At 40.3% G+C, this 23,569-nt stretch overlaps 1 protein-coding gene and 1 non-coding gene across 5 annotated transcripts in view; both read left to right on the top strand.

The window, feature by feature from the left end:
* Window positions 1-593: 593 nt before the first annotated feature.
* trnal-uaa (transfer RNA leucine (anticodon UAA)) lies at window positions 594-676 on the top strand. Its single transcript has one exon. It is a non-coding gene; the product is annotated as a tRNA-Leu (tRNA).
* A 3,482-nt stretch (window positions 677-4,158) lies between these two features.
* utrn (utrophin) overlaps window positions 4,159-23,569 on the top strand; it is a 193,911-nt gene continuing 174,500 nt past the window's right edge. For 3 of the 4 annotated variants that reach the window (XM_085247255.1, XM_085247256.1, XM_085247253.1), the window contains exon 1: window positions 16,888-16,984. In XM_085247255.1, coding sequence (XP_085103381.1) covers window positions 16,903-16,984 — 82 coding nt within the window. In that variant the 5' untranslated portion in view covers window positions 16,888-16,902. Of the gene's footprint in view, window positions 4,595-5,893; window positions 6,046-16,887; window positions 16,985-23,569 lie in introns of those variants that run through there. The other variant, XM_085247254.1, reaches the window with a different exon arrangement.

The following is a 23,569-nucleotide window of genomic DNA, read 5'->3' as shown; positions in this document are numbered from 1 at the left end:
GCAACTTATTCTCCGTGACTTCGTAATTTAGAGATTTGTTGTGCGGTATCGGTGTTTTGCTTTGCTTCGAGGTTTTGTTTGGCTGCAATGCGCAGCTAAACACGCTGTGTATATTTACAATATAGAAGTTGTACGCCTGCTATAACTTCTGCTACGGGTTAGCATACGCTAATGTTATTATGCGGGTTCTAATTTGAGAGAGCGGTTCACAGGAATTCGAATGGAATGGAAGCAATTAACCCAAGTATGCGAGCTGGTATATATATGTATGTATGTGTGTGTGTGTATATTTTAGGTTTTTTTTGTAAATACAAGCCACCTTAAGGATAGCGGTAGTTTTATTTCAAGCTTTTGAGGTCGGGCTTGTCGTTAGCATGATAGTAAATGACTTAGCTGCTAGCTACTAGCAGCGGTAATGTCAATTGTTTAGACCAGTATGTTTGTTTGCTATTGTTTATCTCGTCGGCTTACGCTGCTATGCATTGCTAGCTTCGTGCCAATTTAATGACTAAGTCTAGAATACATAATGATTAACGGTATTTGGATGTGTTGAGTTTTACAAGTGTGGGGATGTGTTGGGGTACGGTGTATATACCAGGATGGCCGAGTGGTTAAGGCGTTGGACTTAAGATCCAATGGACATATGTCCGCGTGGGTTCGAACCCCACTCCTGGTAAATTTATTTTGTTGATGTATTGGAAGGTTTGCGTCACATAACATAAACAAAGAAACAGTTCTGTTACATTATAAGCGAGACCGAGGCAAAACAGAGAGCACTGATGATAAAGAGCTTATAGTTGCAGATGTGGTAGCTGCGTATGCATCGTCTTGTATTATTTCCACCGAATGCAACAATTTCAGCTCCGTTTAAAATTGCACTTTTTAACAGTTCTCCCATTTTGTAATTAGTTATTTAAAAAATACACATTTTTTTTCAGCCAATTTCTTTTGATAATAACAGTTTTCCTCTAAGTTAACAGATTTGCAGCAGTCTATTGGTAATAAAACGGTGCTGAAAATCGCGGGCGCTAAAATAGTGTCGTATTACAAAGCCAGCCGCCAGCTTGCGGTTAACCCAAGTATCCAAACATTACTTGGAGAATTAGGAAGGTTGGTTTAAATTCTGATTATCCGTCTGATTATTACTTGTTTAAGGCGTAACCCGACGTGCACCACTCTAGAAATGCAGCTACACCCCCATTGACGGAACTCTTGTGACTGGCTTGTTCAGTGAGATCGTTTCCTCTTGTGAATTTCGCCGCAGTTTTTGGATTTATCAGTGAAAGAATAACAAGAATTATCTCAATATAAGGTATAATAATCATAGCGTCAATATAAAAACTCACAAAATTAGGCAAATTAATGCAAGGAGAAACTGAAACTGAGTGAGTGAATGTACAAAGTAGTGGAAAAACTGAGGGACCACAGAGGCAGCAGAAATTGCAAGAAATATAACTAAATATAATGTAGGTGCAGTTAACGCAGAGTCAAAACAGGTAATTTCTTTATAACTCAGGATTGGGAAATCCTGTTGATTACAGTCTATTTATCAATATAAGTTTAGTAGTAGTAATATAAGATATTAGACATAAAAAATTGAAACATCAGAAATAACTTTTTGGCACACCAGCATCTGTAAATTACTTAGGATATACTAAGATTATCCACAGAAGTTTAAAACTAGATCTTAGCAAAGCACATTGCATTACTAAATCTTTCAGGAGTAGTTGCGTGATTAGGACAGAAGAGGGCACTTTAACGCCTTCTTGTAGTTTCTGGGCTGGAGTTCAGCACTGGCCCAGAGGAGGCCTGCACACACTCACCCCTGTAATTTCACAGCCAGGGCGATGCCTTAGATCCATCGATACCCAGTCATCTGCATATGCCACCGGAAAGGCTTGACAGAAAATAGCTGCAAGCAGTACTCAACAGTTTGGTGCACTGTAGTCATGCAGCCTTATAAATACTTCTCAACTTCACAAACATGGTGAGTGTGTAACTATGAATCATGTTTAGCAAATTGGGGTAAATTGAGGAAGAATTACTGTGTGTAAAAATCGCTAATGGGGCCTTACATACTAAAGATTTCCTGGTCTTAGACCATATTTTGTCCCCTTCCTCCCTCTTTTTTTTCACTGACAAACGCATATGCTGTCACTTGATACGTTTTTGAGGCATTAATAGAGCACTGATTTGTGAAATTGAGCCTCTTCTTTAGGCTGCGTGAGGAAGCATCCACAAAAGAGGCCCGACAACTGAGACGCAGAGGGAGAAGGATGAGGGCATACAATGGCAGATCAACATCTCAACATCCCCCAAAGCCTCAGAGACTTTTTCTAATGGGGTCTAATCTATTATTCAGTCCCCTCAGACACGGGAAAAGTTGTTGTTTTCAGGCCGACATAACTCACTATCACAACATGAAACCTGAGACATCAGGGGTGGAGGGGTGTGTATGGTAACGATTGTTGCTGTTGTATGTATTAACTTTCTTATTATTTTTTCCATTTAAGCCGTGGCCATAAATAAGGGTTTGATTCTTATTTTACTTGTCATTATTTATGTTTTAAACTTGATTATCTGTTTGTCTTCCTGTCTTGTTTTGTTTGTAGTTGTGTATCAAAGCTGCTATATGAATAAAGTTGGTTATTGAGGAGAAACCTGTTTTGTGTGTTGATTGAAAAAAGCAACATATGTTTTGTTGGAGCTTTGCTGGTTGTAATTTTGAATTAAACTAGAAAAAACCCACACACAAACACACATTTTGGGGATTTTACACTGTACCTGGGTGCCCAGTAATTCCCAGGATTTGTTTATGGGCTGAAATACTCAATAAAGTGATAAGCAGCCAGGCATGGAATGCAGTTACTCTTTCCAGGAAGTGCATCTTTGGGGTACCTGTCCATTTCTATGCATCTTATACATTCTGTCCCTCTTCCTTTTACATGACTGTACTTACTATTTCGCTGAGTCATCATTTCCTTTGTGATAAAGCTTATAGTTAGGGCTGGGTCAGGTGACCCTGAAGCATATCTTAGTTATTCTGTTCTAGACTAAGGTTGCTGGGGTACTTCCTGTGATCCATTCAGCATTTCTTCTCTAGATTTCTTTTCATTCCCCAGGTGTTTATATACCACTGCTGCAGGCTATTAATTCTTGTCCTGTCTCTTGCATAGTCTCTGTGCATCACATCTCCTTTTTCTCTTCTCTTTACCCTCACCTCTTAACCAGTATTAGCAGATGACTGAGCCTGGTTCTGCTGGAGGTCTCTTTTCTTGCAAGGGAGTTTTTCCTCCCCGCATTTGCCTAATGCTTGCTCACAGGGGGTTATCGGAGGGTTCCTCTTTAATACCGCAGGGGTCTTTACCTTACAGTGTAAGGTACAGTGTCTGATTTGTTGGTATATAAATAAAAATGAATCACTTTGCTTGATCTGCCAGTGAAATATTTAGTGTTAATAAATAAAACTACCCAAAATATAGGTCAAATGAAATGCCCCTCTTAATGCATCAATAGCAATATTATAATATGATATACAATCAAGCATTGGTACGGACCAGTTTGTAGAGACAACAAATCTGTAGGTGTCTAAATACAACCATTAATGCAGAGAGTTCAATTAATTAAATGGGTCACATTGCCCACATGCTGCAATAAAACAAATCTCTCTGATCCAGCGTCAGGCTTTAGTCAGTTTGCGTTCCCTTTAGGTGGAAAGGCGTGGAAACTGTTTTTCCACCGTCCATTATTTCTCCTGGCTTAGTGTTTCTATTAAAGTTTGTGTTTCCCCGTGAGAGTCATAGGTTTTGTTAGAATTACATCACGTGACGGCCACCGCGCCATGTTTCCATCTCAGACTCAGGAAAACTTTTACAGCCAGAGGGACACGCTACAGAGCGAAATCAAGTCACCCAGAGGGGCCAATGTAGTTCCGATATATGCCTTCAAAATAAGTCCTCGGTTGTTGCAACGTGAGTCGGTTATTAGGATTGAGTCTATTATCCGGTGAATATATCATTTTCCATCTATAAAAAGATTATTTCGTTTATTTCCGACGCCTCAGTAACAATATAACACTGCGAGGAACTGCTTTAGTTCTTTGACTATTTTATTTTGAAAGACAGCGCTACCGTTTCCGTTGCATTTAGTTTGCTGTTTGCGTCAGTGTATGTAACAGGGAGAAAGAGTGGAGAAAAGCAACAGGAACAAAAGTTGTGGACCTGAGTGAACAGCTCTGCGGTGCTCACCCGTGAAATGTTGTAACCAGCTCTCCGTTTGCAACAGACAGCTAGCCGTGTGCTTTGGTAGACGACGGTGGCCTCACCTTGCATTGCGTTGCCAAAAGGCGTCTCTTGAAGCTTTTTTGGCACATCGCGGAGACTGGATGCGCTCGGGGACGGTTCTCTTTGGTTAACGTCAGCTAAGTTTTAACGCTAGTTAGTGGGGAAAGACGCCTCGTTTCTCGTAGAAAATGCCTTAGATGAATTAGATCCACGCAGTTTTAATACATTTTACCCTGTTTGTCCATCCGTACTCGACACGTTTTGGACTTGCTCTGAGGGAACACGTCTCCTGACCCTTGGTGACAGCAGAGGTGAGTGATTGGATCCACGAAAACGCCCATGACCTGTAGTGCTCATCACTATGGTACGTTATTGTGAAGTTCGCTATCGGATTTAATTGTAAAAGGAGCCACTGAGAGAGAAAAGTTTGAAATTAAATGGGATAAGAAAAAAAATCACAGTAATCTTGCAGTGAGTTGGCTGAGGGGTGGTGCAGCACTAAACAAAAATTCCCAAACTGCCGCAGTCATACCTAAGAGATAAAACATTAACTAAAACAAGACTATCATTGATTCACTGTTTAAAAGTCACTTGGCATATTTTGTAAGGATCGCGCTAGTCCCGTCAGATTATCCATATATATGCGTGCTTTTAAGCAGTTAACATGTGCACTTTGGTCCAGTCCACTTTGGGGCAAGCTAGAAAGTTCTGCACCACACTTGTGAGTCAAAGAGATGAGATTAGAATATATATATATATATATATATATATATATATATATATATATATATATATATATATATATATATATATATATATAATTTTTATTTTTTTTTTAAATCTTCTCAGTTGTTTTGGTCTGGTTGTCAGCACTACTCCACTTACAAGAAGAGGAACTGAAATTAAAGTAAAGATAGCTGCAAGACAGATGAGGCTGACTTTTCATTGAGTTTACAGTTGTTATTTTTGGGGTCTTGCATCATCCCTCAAGAACTGTAACTCACCAAGAACTGTAAGGGGGGGAAACTGCACATGAAGTCCTTTCATGGTAAAAAAGTAAGCTATTTTGGAAGGGAAAGTGGTTGAGTTTTAATGAAAGGATACCCTGAAGTGAAACAGACCACAGGCATAAGCGAGACCAAAAAAAGGGGTCTCAAAAGCTGCAGCATGACTCAGAAATGTAAGCTAGTGAATTGAGATGACCAGCTGAAGTATTGACTGGAGCTTTTTTCTTTTGAGTTTCAAACTGAGACTTGAACAAAAAACATCTCTTCGGTCAGATTTCTTTGTTGTGTTGATGCTGATTTCAATATCTAGATTGCTTCCATGCCAAGGTTTAAGTCCACATTTTAATTGCCAGTTAAGGAGTTATTTAAAGATAAAGAAGAGCACAGCTTGGCATCCTAAGACATGGTTTAAAAAGCTTGTTTCCTCCTGAGACATCCTAGGTTGTCATGAGGTACCAGGTCTGAGACACTTGATCTGGCCATTTGTGGATTTTTGTCTTCTACTAAATGTCATATGAAAGCAATAGAGAACTAATTTGACAGTAAAAAATTTTGTTTTTGGAGGAACTGTGGAGTTTGAGTTTTCATTTTTATTCCTTACAGGTGCAGGAAGAGGGCTGCTGAGAGGCCTGGAAATTGATCACTATTTTACCTAATCTAGCACTGGATTAACTGGGCTGCAATGGCGTCACCCGGAGACGTCGCTGGGGGAGGAGCTAATGAAGAATTCAACGACAAAATCAAATCAAGATCTGGTATGTTTTGATATTTATGTCCATTGTTTGTGTTGGTATTTTGCAGCTGTCTCCAGTACTTAATGTTCCCTAACGTGAACAAATGAAGCAGAGCATGCAAGTCCAAAGGTTGTCAGAGCTTTCAGTGTTCTTTAACAGAATAAATGGCACGAGGCAACAGTTTGTTGTGCGTGAACATGTGCAGTCACTGTTAGAAAACCGTGACAGAGCCAGAAATCCTGTTGGTGTATGGTTAACCATACGTGGAGGCAGGGGAAGAGAGACACAGCACACAACACAGCGTAATGAGGACAGAGTGGGTTTGCGATCACACCTTTGCAAGGGGAAACAGAAAGGGAAAGTGTCCAGCAGCAGAAGAAGGGGAGGACAAGAATGTAGGGATGGTTTTAGAGAGAGACACACCCACTGATCACGTTCTCTGCAGATCGTTCCATTCCATAGGTTAATATTTCGTAGACACCGCCCTCAGAGGGAGAGACGCTTACAAACAAGTTGTTGTTCTAGTTAGAGGAGTGCTTTAGTTGGTCTAAATTAAGGTAATTGGAGGACAATGCCCTGATGTTGTGTACCCATCTTGATTTAGTCTATTCCTGGCTCTTTGAACAGTACATTTAGTTAGAACATGGCAAACTGGAAGAACAATATAAGCACACATTTTCCTATGTTAGAGGAGTCTAGAGTGAAACTTTGCATTGTAAGTTTATCATTATACATCCCGCTAAAGAGGTTGTTAAAGGATGTCCCATTTTAAAATTGGTGCCCAGGTCAAATGGGCTGACAAGATACAAAGAAAATTGGAGTGTAAGACAGAACAGAGGAAAGCAAGCTCATCACTCTTATATCAAACACTTTACCTGTACGAGTAACTATTACACAAACACTATTGTCATATGGGGATTGTTTACTTTTGACAAAAACTGAGCTTTAAGTTAAACGTCTTGGATGTAAATTGATGTTAAAGCAGCATTTGGCTTAAGGTGCAAAATCATTGCCATGTAACTCATGAGGTTTCCATTTCCACTGATAACTGAAATGAGGTTCAAAGTTAGGAATGCATTTATATACATCAGCCAACTATTGTGATCAGCTGAGCAACAGTTGTTATTCCTGTTTAGATTTTTAAAAAATAATTTACAGATTTCAATATTTATCTGTTGGCACAGACAGAAGTTTAAAACACCCCCCCAGAATCAGTCTGCCAAAGAGTTCAATCTGGCCTACTATAGGGCTTTGGAAAACATGGAAATTTCAAAGGAGAGTATAAAGTGTGGCTTTTTGACTGTATTTGGATCAGTTTTACAGGCCTCTTACTGACAATGATGTAAAACATAAGCCTATCATATACTTAAAAATAAGACTTTTCTGCTTTAAACAGTAAAAAAAAAGAAAGTTTTTCTTTGAGTTCTCACATGATTTATTATTTTTAAATTACAGGATAAAGTTGTTTATTTCTTACAGTGTAGTCTCAATGAGCCGTGTCAATAGGTTTCTTTGGTGTCTTTGTGATTTGGAAAAAGTGAGATGTAATAGTAAAATTGCAGGTTTCTTTTATAAAACATCTCAGGATTAAATGTGTAGTCAAACTGCTTTAGACTGACGGTAAGGGGAAAATGTTTTGGGTATTTTCAATAGGTTATTAGGCAGTAGCCTTACTGGTCTGGCCCTCTTAAAATGAAATTGGGCTTTATGTGGCTGTTGATATAAATGAGGTTGACCCCTGTTGTACTAAAAAAATTCAGTGTCAAAAATGGAATTAATAATATGAAGAAGTGGGGAAAAAAACAGTGTCTTTCAATTGTTATTTTAACACACTGATATTGGTAATAGGATTACCCTGCTATATGTTAGGCTAAAGTGTTACTTGACCTATTTTAGGTCATTGGTAAGTAGGAGCTTCGGCCTTGGAATGTTTCTACTTTAATGTTCCTATAAAAAAGAACACATATAAATATATTTAAAGCCTGTGTTCTGGGTTTCACCATAGCCCTCCCCCCTTCTAACTCCCAATTCCTGCTGTAAACTTGTTAAATACAGTAAAAAAGAGGCCAGTTCTCATGCCAGCTTTCCTCACCCACCCAGCCTCACCCACCCAGCCTCACAGCACTGGTGGATTCCATGCCAGGAATTCCACTGTGCCGATGGAGTTTGTAATTTATAATGCTTGTCTCCAGACCACAATGCTTTTCTCACAAAGATTCAGGTTTCCCTAGCAACCCTAAAAGTAATGTTTTCTTTTATGGCAATGAGGGGAAAATTTAGCACGTAGCATAGCTGCACAAAAAAACGCAACTTAGAAAATACGGCCGCTCACATGTATGTCGAGGTAACCTGGGAGCCTCGGCACAAGTGGTTCTTATCTTCTCTTTGACGATGGAAATTTGTGGTGTGTGTTTGTAGTTGGTGGATAAATATGACAGAAATTAGCTGTTCTGTTTTAGAATTCAGAGAGTACGCGCTTGCTTTGAAACCAAGGCAAATCTGGGAAATGGCTTCAAGCTAAACGCTGATAAAATATCATGTGGTCTACCCCGATCACTATAAAGTCTTCTTTCTTTCACCATGTTATAAACTAGTGAGGCTGATTGTTAACAGTGATCCTTAGACACCCACCCAAAACTGGGTTTGTTTCATGTGGTTTCTGTCATCATGAGAAAAAGTCTACACAGAGCTGAAACATGGGGTATTAGAAGAGAGTGACAAGCAGGTGAGTGTGTGTGCGTCTGTGTGTGTGTGTGTGGTGAGCAGGTGGAGGGATGTTTTTGCAGCTGTGAAGACAAGCATTAGCGCACTTGTTAATCTCCATGCCGGCCACCATGTGGGCATGTTTGAAAGGTTGGAGAATTCATAGCCAACAGCAGAGCGCGCGCTCAAACGGTAAACTCTGTTTTTTGTCACGCTTAGTGACTGTCACAAAGTTAGCGCCAGGCGTCCTGATCTTGCAGAGAGAGTGAGCACGTTCGTTATTTCAGCTGGCTCGTTTTCCATTTGGTGCTTGATTGAGATCTCACTGCAGTGTAGGTTGGAGCAGGGGTGTGTATGTGTGTTACCAAGTTTCCTATGAACTAGCTATATAGTCACTCCGTTTCACAGACAAATGCACATTAGTGTCTCTGGAGGGGCGAGGGGAGGTGGTTCAGTGTGTCAGGTTACTATCCAAGCTTACAGTGGATCAAGGAGGAAAGAAAACAGAGGAAATGGGGTGGAGGTTAAAGCTGACAGAGCAGGTAATGTATCTGCTAGGGATGCACTGATCGAACTTCTTCCATCTTAGAGTAAAATAACTTGAATATACAACAATGAATAGTTTACAGTAAGTGTATTTATTAGTAAAATAATAAATGACAGTGGGATCAAAATAATGAAACATATAATGGCTTGGTAGCACTTCATTTGGCACTGTTGTGTTTTCCCTTCCTGCAGCCCTGGGTTAGATTGTTACATATCCAGCTGCACCTGAGAGGTGGGAGTGACAGGAGTATATAAAACCAACTCACTCACTCACTCACTCAGACAGAGAGAGAGAGAATCCGGGAGGCTGCTTGCCAACGTGTAGTATTTTTGTTACATGCCTCTTTTTACAACATATTGCACCTACCTTTACAAGCATCCATGCTGGGCATTTCATCACTCATATGTGCGATTACTCATCTCACGTTTAAGTATTTCTTTGTTAAATAAACTAATTGAACAAGCTAAGCCTTGTCTTTTTGTTGCCAATTTGTTGCCAAAGTTGGCAGCTAGTCGGTTTGTCATCAGTTACCGTGCTGTGTGTTTAAAACACCCACCACCAAATGCATGAAAACTACGGTCTAGTGTATGTAGTAAGTTTCTTTTGGTTAGGTAGCTAGTAAGGGAAGAGTGTGCCTTACTGCTGGGTGTTTCATACCAGTAATTGTTAACCTAGTGTTGTACAACAATTTTGTATCAATAACTGTTTTTTATTCTATCAGTTATATTCTGTGGTCCAGTCCCAGAAGTGTGTACAGTATATTTTACACTATTTTTGTGTGGACATGGCATCTGCACATGAGTTTTTTCAAACTCCCAGTGAACAGTTGTTAACTGCTTACAAAAAAAGAGCACTGGGAAGTGGCAGAGCATTTTGGCATTGATTGCTCTAGACTCTCCAAAAGGATGAAGTTTTTTCTATTTTAAAAGAAAAGCTTATTGAGAACGGTGTATTGATTGCAGAAGGTGGCCGCAAGGTAATTCCATCTGCGTTAACTTTTGAACAGCAGAAAGAGATGTTAATGTTGCAGCATCAACACACTTTGGAGTGTGAAGAAAAGAGAGGCAAAAGAGCAGGAAGTGGAATTGAAAAGGTTAAGATTACATGTTTGTCTGTATGAAGCTGATTTCCCGAAGGTTATAGAGAAAAGTTTAGAGTTTCCTGGAAACAGGAGAGCCAAACTTATGTGGCATTTGTTCGGGAGCTAACAACCTTGTTTAAAAAAATAAGCTCATATTTTTATGTTAACATGTTAATTTCATTTATTTTAATGTAATTATACTAGTGCAAAGTAATGTATTTGCATTGTATCATCTCAGTTCAGTGTGAAAGTCATTAGAAGACTGGATACTAGGATCAGGCTCAGTCATTGCAGAGGAGCCTACCTTGTGGTAATGCTCTTCTTTTTCCATAATGTAAAGATGTATGGCTTAAACACATAGCTTAATTTGTGGAACTGGAGTTTAACTTGAAACTCCAGTTCTACAAATTCATCCTGGTTCCTTCTACTTAAAATCTCACTTGATTCTACTGCAGTCTTTACCCTCCCCTCCCCAACACAGCCGAGTTTCTCACAGACAAAAACACCCAGTGGAGGAAGATGAAATGGCATCTCTTGGATCTCTGCAGATGTGGTCATATTACACTCAGATTTAAAAATCAATCCAGCAGTAGTCAGAAATATCCTCCTCTTGTTTGTTCTCGTTAGATGACGATCATGATGGATCTCTTAGCCGCTATCCACATAAACAGACACACACACCAACTTCAAAGTGCAGAGAAGTTTGGGTACCAACTTGTGCATGCCTGGAAACATCTGCGTTGCAAGTTTTGGTTATGTGTTGAGGTACGATGTGAAACCTAGTGCTTCACAGATTGAATTTATCACAAATCTCAGCACAATGACAACATAAATTTAACACATCAATGGGGAAATTGGCTAAAAGTCGCCTTGATTGGCGAGCTGTCATCGTTAACTTTGACCATGTCTGACACCATTGTCCTTCTGCACAACCCTGTTGCTGCCATTCAGCTACGATAGGCTCGAGTCCGCTCACCAGTTGAAGATGAGTAAGCAGTTAAGAAAATGAATGAATGCATACTTGCATGCATGCATACATACCTCACATGTGAAAGAAAGGTGGGGAGCAAACAGGTCAGGCTTCTGATTGCTCTTAACACTTTCCAGAGTTTTGTCTTTTCTTGGATTAGCATGATGTCAGTAAGAGGGGCTATTGTTAATCCCAGGCACACAGCTCTGGCTATTAGCACACAAATCTTCTGTTCATGATGGACAACCAATCAGGAGAAAGGTTGGCCATGTTTCACACAGCATGAACTGAGTGGCTGAAATTGTAAATAAGGATTATGTTAAACGATGCATCATGCAAAACTACTCTAACAAAGTCCAAGAATTTAAAGCTGGAATTTAGGGTAATAAGTCCCCTATAATTAAAATAAATAAATCACTAGCTGCTGCCCTCCATCTGACCTGTAGGCTGTACTGTATATGGTAAAGTGCTAATTTTGTGGTTTGCCACATTGCAAATCAGTTCTGAATGGGATAAGAGGATGGTTAGACACACTACTTGACACAGTTACAGCTGGATTACCTTATAACCGCTAAAGTCCTGCCTTTACATCCTGTCTGTGCGTGTGCTTTTCTTCTTTCCATTCCTGAGTGCATACAAATGTTAAAGGTCATATATCACTCACAGGGTTAGCGGCTGTTGTTTAACATCACACGGTAATGAGGTGAGAAACAATCACCCGATCCTTATTTGTCACTTGAGAGCTCTGTGGAGGAGCCTGCTCTAAACCTGAGTCAGTACCTGACCTGGCCTTGTTGTTCTCTATTGTTTCTGCTCTTTGTTCTGCTCTCCACTCATCAGTATTGATTTCGTATGATCCATAACAGTATCTGTATAAGTCCCAGACAATATATTTTAAGAGCTGGTGGGTGCCTTGAAATGTTGTGTAGTGTAGTGTTTTGAAATTAGCTGACGGAGTCTATCCTACTTGGTTCCCACACTTTGTTTTGGTACGTGCTTTGTGCAATATGTGTCACATGAAAGATATGAGGAAAAAGTAATTGGTTGACTGGTTGAAATGGGAAGCTTAACCATCAGCTTTATATGTGCGATGAGCCACAGACTGGATCATCTGCTTACCTTTGGGTGTGACACAATGTAAGACATATTTGTGTTTTCAACAAGAGAATGTGAATGTCACCAAATGGGTGGTGTAGAGGGTGTGTTTTGTCACCATACTCGCTCAGCTACATGTCACAGATCCTTAATTCGGGCCTTGGCTTCTTGGAGCTGGGTGTACTCAGTATTTCAGCTGTTCTGTGCGTGCCTGTGTTCAAGAGTAACTGGGTGAAACACTGAGACGATCCGGAGTTGTTATTATTCTCATTTGTTATTGTTTCATAGCTTTGCTGTTACTTTAAAAACAGATTTTCAAGCTGTCAGTGAGTGCAATGATATACATGCAAAATGCTTATAATGGGTGTGTGTTTGCATGTGTGGGTAGCATGGAATACAAATCAAAACAAAGAGGCTTTCACTGTGTGCCGCCTCTTGATGCAACGTAATGACCTGAATTGTTTCTTTGCCTCTGCTTTTTTGGAGACTCCCAGGCTTGTTTGGGTCAGTGGGAGTTTTCATGAGTTTATTCCACTTTGAGAAAGAAGTTTCCACAGGGAACACGCAGCTGGATGTATCTTCACTCTATATGGGCACACAAGCCTCTCTGTGTTTGTGTTAATGTCTTTGATTGCAGCTTAATCTGGCTGCTTGGGAAATGGGAGGAAACTTTACTTTGCAAAGTCCTGGCTGGAAATGTGGGAATGAAGGCCTGGGCCAAAGCATCTCCCCTGGGTGTGGTTGTGTGTGGGACTCTGCCTCTTTGGTGCATGTGCATGAGCAGCATTGAGACACCCCGCCCAGGCAAGATGTCAAGCTCTTCAAGACCACACTGGGAATGGCAGAAAATCATCAGTCTTAAATGTTCCTACAGTTGTTAAACACTCACAGACCACTTTTTTCCCCTCCTCCTGTGGATTTCTTATTTTCCACTGCAGGCACTTCCCATTTCATTCCTCCTTTCTTACCCCTTGTCCTAAGCTCATTACAGCTACAATCTATGTTGTCTATTCTACATTCTGACCTATCGCATCACTCCTACTTTCTTGCTACAGTACTAAATATTTTTGTTGTTTGGTGCATAAAATGATACAGATCTATTTAGTTATCATGCTAAAAATGTTATATAAAGTTGTGGCATGGTTATTTGGCAACTAGCATAGATCCATAACAACCCACTTTGTTTTTCCAGCGTTGCATAGAGAGGCTCAATAGAGATGGAAAGGACTGACTACAATGATACATGTGCTAATGAGCTGATGAAGTTCTAGGCTGTAAACAAAGGAATCTACTTGAGTGGATTTAAGTGAAGGTCCAACATGTAAAAGGTTTGGATTTCCTAGTTATTCAATTTTAACTTGGTGTATGATGTGCGATGTTGTGTTGAGATATAACGATCACACAGACATTATTGTTAAAGAAGAACCTGTTTGTGGTTAAAAGAGAGAGAAAAAGCCAGAGAAGCCACGTGACAGGAGAGGCTCACAAACCTGAAATCAATGTGGAATATCAGGAAGGGAGGCTGGAGGAAACAAACACAAAGTTAATTGCACCATTTCATCACCTAACTCCTGCAACACATCAACATCAAAGAGTGACAGCAGAGTCGGAAGGTCTCTTTTGGGGATTTTCTGTCAGCGGAGAATGGCTGTTGGTTGAGCTTATTTTGTGATCTGTCTGAACTGCATGCTCAATGATTGTATAGTTTCAGAATCCATAGTTTCAGAATCCAGTTTGACAAGGCAGTTGGCTAACATGGGACTTCTCAGCCACAATCAGGTAGTCTCAGTCTGTCTGTGTCTGACCCACGTGTACAGACATTTTGGAGACAAGCGAACCTGGCAAAACATTGTTGGACTAGACTGTAATACAAACTGAACGGTTTGTATTACAGTCTAGTCCAACTTAACTGAATGCAACCATCTGGTACAATTATAGCTATTCTGAACTATGCAATTTATGAAAACTATGCAGCCCATTCAGCAACTGAAGAATTTGAAAGTAAATTAAAACAAAATATAATTTTACATTAAATAAAAAAGTTTTAAGCTTAATTAAGATAAAACATGTCTTAAATTAAAATAAGTAAACTGTCATGTTTATTGCTGCCAAAAAAAAAGTTAAACACATTTGGACAGTGAAGGAATGTCAGGATTCTTGCTCAGAAAAAGGATCAACATGCTCTGAAGTCAGTTCCAGTCCACGAAAATGTTTTTGTAACAAAATATCGATTTCTGCTGTCCCTGTATCGATACATTATTAGCAAACAAAATATCACGATACTACACAGTATTGATTTTTTCCCCCACCCCTAATAAATAAGGAATGATTATAACATACCTCGACTCTTACCCTTCTTTCATTTCTCTTTACACAGTGCAGTACTTGTACTTCTCCTTTATAGAAAACATTTAAATCAGTGTTGTTGTTCTTGCCAGTGAGTCACAACACTATGGATATAAGCTAAATTGAATCTCAAAATAAAATCCAATCAGCATTTTGCTGTCTTCCTGTGATTATCTACCCCCGGAGTGCAGAGCGGAGGGCTGCACTGTACGCTGGTGACACTGTAGGCTGCAGCAGCTGAAATGCAGGATGACGCCAGAATGTGGCAGGTGGCAGGATTAATGCACAGCTGGGTTACCGTTTCATGATATTAAGCATGAATATGTCTTTTCACCTCACTTTGATGTGGTTAACTCAATGTCATGTCCATGAAATCCTCCAAAACTGTGTGTGAAACACCAAATATGATGTTTATATTGATTTATGCTTTGTGTGCATTCTTCTGAGATCATTTGAGAAGGTTGTACATCTATTAGTGTGATTACTGTAAATGTAAAAATACTGGGGTGACAGTTGTGCATTAAGCTGCAGAGCGACTGCACTGTCCATGCCAGAGGGTGATGTGTGTAGATGAATCGCTGATGGGCGGTCTCATCTCTGTGCATATAGATTTCATAAGGTCCTTTGTATTATTCATAATTGAAAGGAGTTCTAGTGTTAGCTATGATGCTGAGCCAGGGAAAACTGCATGTACGCATGTTTTGCATATCTAACTTTATGTCTCACTTGCCATTTTTGACTTTTATGTTCACATACACATTTAGACTTAATATATGGCAAGAGTTAATTATATTAAGTTTTATAAGTAATTTTCTGTCTAATAATTACTGAAGCTCAAATACCAGACATCCAGGAAACCATCAACTTTGATTGTCATGTAAACTTAGGACTGTTTGTGGTGAGACGTGGAATGAAAGGGTTTCATTCATGTCTTCCAGTCTCTAGTCAGAAGTGATATTTGGATATAAAGCGTGAGAGAGATGTTTATGTGCATATTTAAGGGGGGAGGGGGGCATTTTTGCATGGCTTCAGTGAAGCAGCTTGATGATGCTCTGGGGACGGTGTGTAAGGATGGACTGACAGGGGGAGGACGCCTGTCTCTGACTGACGCACCCTAGTGGAAAGTTCCTTTTGGTGTCTGCTTCCTTCACTCACTGCCAAAGCCAGCCTGACCCGAACCATTTCATTCCTCTGAGTTGTGACCAGACCAGCTGCCGCAGCTCCCTGTGGAAGGAAGTGGATTTAATTCAGTCAGACTCTGGAAGCTGGTCACCAAGCTGGAATCACCTCTTCTACTTCCTCTTTGTTAAGGAAAGGAAAGCAAAAAACAAAACACAGGAAAATATACTTTCTCTTTTGCCCTCACCCTCTGCCCTCCCTCTCATTTCTCTCTCTTACTCTTTTTTTCTTTTCTTTTTTTTTCACTCTCTCTGTGTGGGAATAGAGCTGTTTGTTCAGTTGGCCCTCATTGACTAAATATATCAATGGGCAAATGGACTCTGGCTTTTTCCCTGTTCCCTGCTCCACTGCCCCGGCTGAGACCCTCGGTGAATGTCAGGACCCACGTCTCAGTTTTAACTCAGTCTGCTGTAACAGTTCTGTTTTTCTGAGAGTCAGGGACACTGATTGCTTCACTTTGATGTAAACCAAAGGCAAAAGAGGTGGCTGTCCTAACCCTAAACCGTTCTGCTAAGGCACGCTCATTCTGGGTCGCGGTTATTTGAATTAGAGCTGTTGTTTCCAGCAGTATCGTGTTTGCAGGCGAGAATCAACTGATTTCACAAAGCGTACAACACACACACACACCTCTCTAACCTTTCACTTACCTATTAATTATTTAATTAACGATCTGTTTTTCTCACTCGTGGTTTTTTCTCAGCCTTGTGTGTGCGAACATTTGTATGTCGTGACAGAGTGCCCGACCCGGCACCCCACATAAACCCACCCAGCGTCATCGATGAATGCTGTCACACCTCCACTTCCTCTTTCTCTTTTTTTCTTGTTCTCTCACTCACTCACTCTCCCACCACTAACGCTGCTGCCACTACCTTGTCTTCCTGTTCCGGATTACTTGTTTTCCTTTTTCTTTTTCTCCATTGTGTGTGTGTATATATTTGTAAGGTCTGTATTGCTGTCATGAATTTGGGTAAATGGATGTCGTGGAGAAAGCGTAACTTTTTCAGAAGAAAAGGAAAGCATGAAAGTAGCCTCGATTTAGGTAAGCTTGTCTTGATTAACCTAAAAAGCAGACTAAACACACCGGCATTGATTCTGTTTTTCATAGCCGAAGGAGCGTAATTGTGAACGTTACCCATGACTTTGATCAATTGATCGATTCTTTTTCTTTTCCTCCTTGTGATTTTTATACAACTTCTCTCTTTCTGTCATATTTTAGTCGTGATGTGCATACTTTTTATTTGTGTGAATGAGATAGTTGATCATCCCTGGGTTTTATGGCTCCTTATCTAGCCAGTCAACCATCACACAGCAGAAGACTGCTGATCAGCAGTCGTGTTGTGATTTATCTGCACAATGGAAGAGAGTGTGATGTCTCATTTTGTCACATCCACAAAACACTCATACTCTACTGAAAAAGTAACTACACGAAGCTCTGCAAATTGCACTGCAGAGCTTGCACCACCTCTTGATAAAACTGGAGTAAAGATTGCCAACATTTACACATAATTGAGTTAAGCGTTTACATTTCTTTCACTCCAGCTCCTCTGTGTTGTGTTAAAGTTGGTTGTGAATTCCTTTCCAACCTTAGTTTGAGTTGTGTAGACTTCCAGCAAATGCAGATAGGAAAGTCAACGCCTCTGCCCCACCGCATCGCCTACTCCATAATCCCGTGTTGCATCTATGTTTGTGTGCCAATCTCTGTCTGACATGCCGATTTTTGCCTTTGTTTTCCTCAAACTTGCATTCTGTCCCATCGCATGCTGGAATGGTGCCGAACAGCGTTCATCTGTGTTCGCCCCCTATCACACGATGCATCATGACTCCCTACCCTTGGCTTGCCCTGTCCTGTTTCGCTCTGCTCCAACCACTTTCCCTTTCCCTGACAGCGTCCCTGTTTCCCTCCCCTCTCCTTTTTCTCTCTGTTGCTGCATTCTTGCGATCTGTTCCTCTCTCTGTGGTCAAGGAGTGACAGACACATGGGAGAGACAAGAAGAGGGAGGCAGGAATATCGAATTCTTCTTTGCGCAGATACTCTTGGACTATCTCCTCCGGCTCTTTACTTGACTTCTGTTGGTTCTTATGTTGAGCATTACGGTGGCCTCTGGTAAAAGATGGCTCAGCATGGACTCAGTCTTAGAGGTAGGAACTTTTGACAGGTGTGCGCGCTTGTAGTTTGGTGGCAGCTAGGACCTTGGTTTTAAATCGTGCATATTTTTAGTGTTCTTGCAATCTGATCAAGGTGTAGGCGCAAGATATGGGGTGGCTGGATTAAAAGGAGAGTGTGCCATGAAACGAGAGATTTTGTTTTCTCAAACTGTCTTTTTTCTGTTTTTCTTCTCTCATGCACTTTGTTAAATGCGCCAAAGATACTGGTGGGGTTTACCAAAGGTCAGTTTTTGGACATTTCTTTTTATTTCTACTGAAAAACTGAACATATCTGAACAAGCATAGAAAAATACAAGCTATATTTGGACTGTTGTAAATTGGGCATATGGAGTTAAAACCAGTTCGAGTTCCTTCACATTCCTTCACTGCATTTATTATATTTTTTCTCTTTCCCTCACTTTTACAAGCAGCACAGGCGATTTATACTGCTCTTGTTAAATCTCTGCCGTGTGTGGGGTGATCCGGCTTGTTGAACAAAATTCGTCACCCTGGCCTGACTTCCCCAAAGCCCCGTGCCCTCTCACCTCACTGTTTCTGCTCAGCCCTAATTACACGCACCTCTGCAGACCATGGGGGTGTTTTGAAGAATGTAAGTGGGGATATGGGTTAATCCATTTGGACGTTATGAGTGTTTTCCTTGCAAATTCCCAGATCTTGGCAAGGGTAGAGTGTCAACAAAGCTGTATGGGCTGGGGCAAGCTTAGACAAGTGACTAGTGGGGTAGGGAGGAGGAATGCATAGGAAATTATAGGAATTCTATTCATTCCTCTAAACCTACAGATTCAAAGTAATACACGTCTGCCAGCACACTTTGAGTCAGACTGAGCAGTATCCTTGTATGAGCGTGATTGTTGTAGGATTGTGTGTATTTCCTGTATACGGATTAGCGCCTTTCATTCAACCGTGGGTGGTGCTCTCCTGACAGGACAGTCCGTAGCCAAGGCTTCTTCCAAGGAGCCATCAAGGTGAAGTTCAGCATGTGATGCTTTTTTTTTTTTTTTTTTTTTTTTTTTTTTTGTGAGCTGTGTGGCAGCCAAGCCAAGAGCTCAGTTTAATGCTTCACCAATGACCTGAGAAAGGCACGCATTCAGTCTCATTATTTTTGGTGTAGCCACACTCATGCTAGTTTGTTGTTTTTCTTTCATTTACTTTTCCAGACACTTCAGCTAATGCAGGAGCTGTATTGTTGACGTGTTAGCCGTGCTCATTCATCGGTCGAACATGCATTTTAAGCCGTTCGCTGAAACGGCGAACTGGGAAAACCTTGGGCTAAGATTTTTAGCTGCTGGGTATGAATTAGTTAGAGGTAACAGCTGCTCACTGGTGTGGCAAACTTTGTAAATATCTCTGTTTGGAAAAGCTCCGAGCTCCCGTGTGTTTACTGTGTGGTGCTGTCGTGGAAACCCTGATGGTTTGTTTGATTTCTCACCTCGGTGCTTTCCACATAGTTTTCCCCGTTTTCTCTACTTTGCGGTCACAGGCTCTCTCCACCTGTGAGAGCGAGGGGGAGACCGGGGCTGTATATTTTATGTGTCTGCTCTTGTGTTCCCAGCTGGCTGCTTTGAGAAACGTGTGCTTCTGTTAATTTTTTTCCTTCTTCTTTTGCTCCTTGAACATTTATGTTATATTATCTTTTTCAGGTGTGTTTGTGATTCTTTTTCTCAGGTTTGTCAGCACTGTTTAAACTTTAATTAACGTGCTGTTATCCAGCAGTTAGGGAAATGATTGCAGTTTGGCAGCTTGATGGATCTTGGCCAAATTTCAGGAAAAATAAACTTGTGTTATCACATCAGGTTCAAAGAGTGAACTGATTAGAATTTGTGCATCAAAGGTCACTGACTTCATGAAACATGCTTTGAACATAACTCAAGAATTCCTACTGTAATTGTAACAAAGTTGTTACTCTGGACAGAAATAGGTGTGAACTGTAAAGTGGGTTTGAGTTTTTTAGAATTTATCACCTTGGTTGTTGTCATTCTGCAAACAGGATGAAACACAACACTTTGGTCTTAAGCTGTGGTGTGGGTGCACACCCATGCATACCATGTGTTGAGAGTATGAGTTGGATCACTCTGCTGAACTCGAGATTACTCCTCCTGATGTAATCATTACTTCATTTTTTGACTGCTGGCAACCCCCCCCCCCCCCCCCCCCAAAACAAAACAAAAACAAACAAACAAACAAAAACAAAACAATCACTTGTTTCTCAATACTATATAACAGTACTGTCTGTGCAAAGCATATACAGACTTAGACTGATGTGTTTATGTATGACTCAGTTATTAGACGTATGTTGACTGTTTGGCAAGGCTGGAATATTTTTCTCCGTGAAGGAATGTGCATGTAATTCCTTTCTTCACTGTGCTTGTGCTGTATATTTACTTCTCCTCATTTGGTTGATAGAATGTGTCAAAGCAGATTACATGAATAAGTGAAGTGAAAGTTTCCAAACTGATTGGACGAGGACCTGGTAAAAGATACTGAAACAAGAAAAAATTGTGTCACATTAATAAACAATAATAAAAATGTTAAAAATAAGCTAATCAGTTTCTATTTGAGAAATTTCAGTGTTTTAATAGTTTAAAAACTATATTTGGATGCTAAATTTAAAAGTAGTTTTTAAGCGCAAACATAAGTGCATAAAAAAAGTAATCACAAATGCAGTAATGGCATATAAAACAATGTTTAAATAGAACCTAAAACGAGGCTTTGCGCTGTCTTCTTTGAAGGCTTTCCTACATTAGCAGGAAGCTTTGGTGTGTTTATGTGCATATTGAAGTGTGTAAACCTTTAAAGGTGCATATGAGCATTCTCTGAGCTTTAATTTGATGCGAAATTTCCTGCTGCAGAAATGCACGTTCTGATGGTGTAGATGTTAATAATTAATGTTAATAATAAATCAGTGTCCAACCTAACTGCCTCAGGTAAGTGGCTCAGAGTTTTACTGGCCTGCAATAAAATATTATAATTTAATTATCATAATAATTTATTTATATATTCCTTTAATCTAAATCTGATAAATAATGTTACTAAAGCTTTGAGCTAAATAGGGTCTAGTACACCCCATGTCCCACTTTTAGACTCACCCCTGCTTGCTGCAGGTATCACTGCAATAGAAAGTGGGACGGCTGCTGTCAGCTTTTAGCAAGCTGCGTGATTTAAACACGATATTTGACTAAGTTACCAGTTCATCTGCCCACATGCGCTTCTATTTTAAACTTCTGCGGCTTTTTGTACATTTTTCAGTGTAAAACCAACAGCGGTTGATGGGAGCAGCTACAATGTTTGTTTTTCCTTGACACTGGAGCTTGCTGAACAGGTGGTTTGATTTGATTAAGGACGCTCACTAGCTTTTTCCCAGTAAACTTTTTTTATGGTGATTACAGTGACAAGCGCTGCTGTTTTGAACACTAGAAGAAATGTTTATTCACTCCACCTGAGCTCACAGTCGTGAAAACAGCTCGGCCTCTTTGCTTTTTGCTGTGTGTAGACGTAAACTAGCCACGCTAAAATACTTGCATAGTGACAGCTGAGTGCTGCAGAGTCATGGGTTAATGAAGCATCAAAGCAAAAATATTTGCGTTGTGGTTTTTTCATTAGTTATTCAATTTACTCAATGAGTCTTTGCAGCCCTAGTAAAAGCTTGATTCATTGATGGATAAAAGGGTCGGTTACTCACTGAGCAACAAGAGAAAGTGCAAAAGATTTGACTGATGTGTTAAGCAGATTATTTAAAGCGTAACAAAAAGTCAATATTGTATATTTATTCTATTTATTCTATGTCTAGCATGTCTATTCTATGCTATTGTTGGTGTATTGTCAATAGAAAGCACCATATGTAGAACATAAGTCTTTAATGTTTATGCCTCCATCACGTCATCACTTAAAGACCGGATTAAACAGTCATGTTTGTAATAGCAGGTTTTAAATTCAGCTCCTTAACAGATACAAGAATTTGTGCTGAATTATTTTTGTCACACTGGATGTTCGTATCACATCAACTTACAATGAAGCGAAGCTTAAACTTGAAGCCTCCCAGCTGATTAGAGCAAACACTTGTGGCTCTGGCCCAATTAAACAAAATATAAAAATAAAAGTACAATTTTTAAATGACCTAAACAAGATGTCATTGCAAGAGTTGTTGCACAAGCTGTACATTGCAACACACTGAGTGTGCACGTGTGCTTCGGGGACACTAGAAGAGTGTAAAAGGAATGTTTGTGTCCACAATCAAGCATAATACCTGCCTTGCACAAATAGGACTGTAGCTGAATTGTGTATGTGATGCTGTGACTAGCTACAAATGAGAAAACTGGCATCGGTGTACATGTGTAATGTAAAGTTGTAAACTTGTGCATACTCCCCTTTTTTATTAAATTGCTTTTTCTTGTGTTGCTCATACAAACACACTCTTGAACACACTTTCTCACACACACAGCCTGCTGCCTACTTTGATCTATCCTGCAGCGAGGCATTCCTGTGCTGCAGCGAGTAGGAGCAGCAGACAGATTGAGGGGGAGCATTGTGTATGAATCGAGTGTATTGTCCTATGAAGATGGTAAGGTAGAGAGCCTAGGAGACCTGAACCCCAAGGGACCCTCTCCCCAGGGGCCTCTACAGGGTGCCAATAACGCTGTAAGAACAGGAGGCCTGTGCATGGGCCTTTTTATAAAAGGAAAATTGATATTGTGTTGAAAGCATACCTGTCTTTGCTCCTTGTGAGCTATTTTCTCAATGTTCTTGCCAGTGATTCCTCCCCTTTTGGCTGCCTTTCTCTAGTATTTTTGGCCCACTCTGCTTGCCCCCCCCAGCATTGTTTTTGTCTGGTGGTCCACCTATTTTTTCTTTCATCCCTTTCCTTGTCTGTTCTCCTTGTCAGAACATGTTTAACCACCTGTAAGTTATCTACTGTAATTGATCATCATCTGTTACTGGGTGCCGTGTTATGGCTCGTGGTCTTTGCCAACCATTTTGTCATTTTGTTTTTCAACATGAAACCTTCTTTGTCTCATGTATCCTTTTTCTGTCATCATCTTCATTAAACCCTTCCATCAGCTGTCTTTTCTTTAAGAATAATACAAAAAAGTAAAGAAACCCCAAGCGTTTTTTTTTTTTTTTCCTGCCTCAAATTTATATGGAAGAGGGTTCAACCAACACTCGGGAGGTGTTTCTATAGCAGTCTGTGATTCGATGCACTAAAGGCAATGACACAAAGATAGCAAAGTTCAAGCGTATACCAGTCTAGGCAACAAGCCTCTTCTGGTTTGGTCCCCACCTCAAAATCTAACCTAGCCAGTTGCCTGTTTCCTCATACGCTTACTAGTCTCTTGCTACCTCGTCCTTTCCTGTGGCATTTCTGAAGAAATGTATATTATAAAACTATTGTCCATTTCCCTCATCTGCCCTTATGTATTTGGTCTTTAAGGTCTTTTAGATCACTGATTTGGGGAAAGTCAGA

The sequence above is a fragment of the Mchenga conophoros genome, linkage group LG15 (assembly GCF_057382185.1).
Source record: "Mchenga conophoros isolate Kocher_MC1m ecotype Shallow Benthic linkage group LG15, M_conophoros_male_GT1.1, whole genome shotgun sequence".
In the NCBI taxonomy this organism is placed as follows: domain Eukaryota; kingdom Metazoa; phylum Chordata; class Actinopteri; order Cichliformes; family Cichlidae; genus Mchenga; species Mchenga conophoros.
This window is presented reverse-complemented; position numbering and strand designations above follow the sequence as displayed.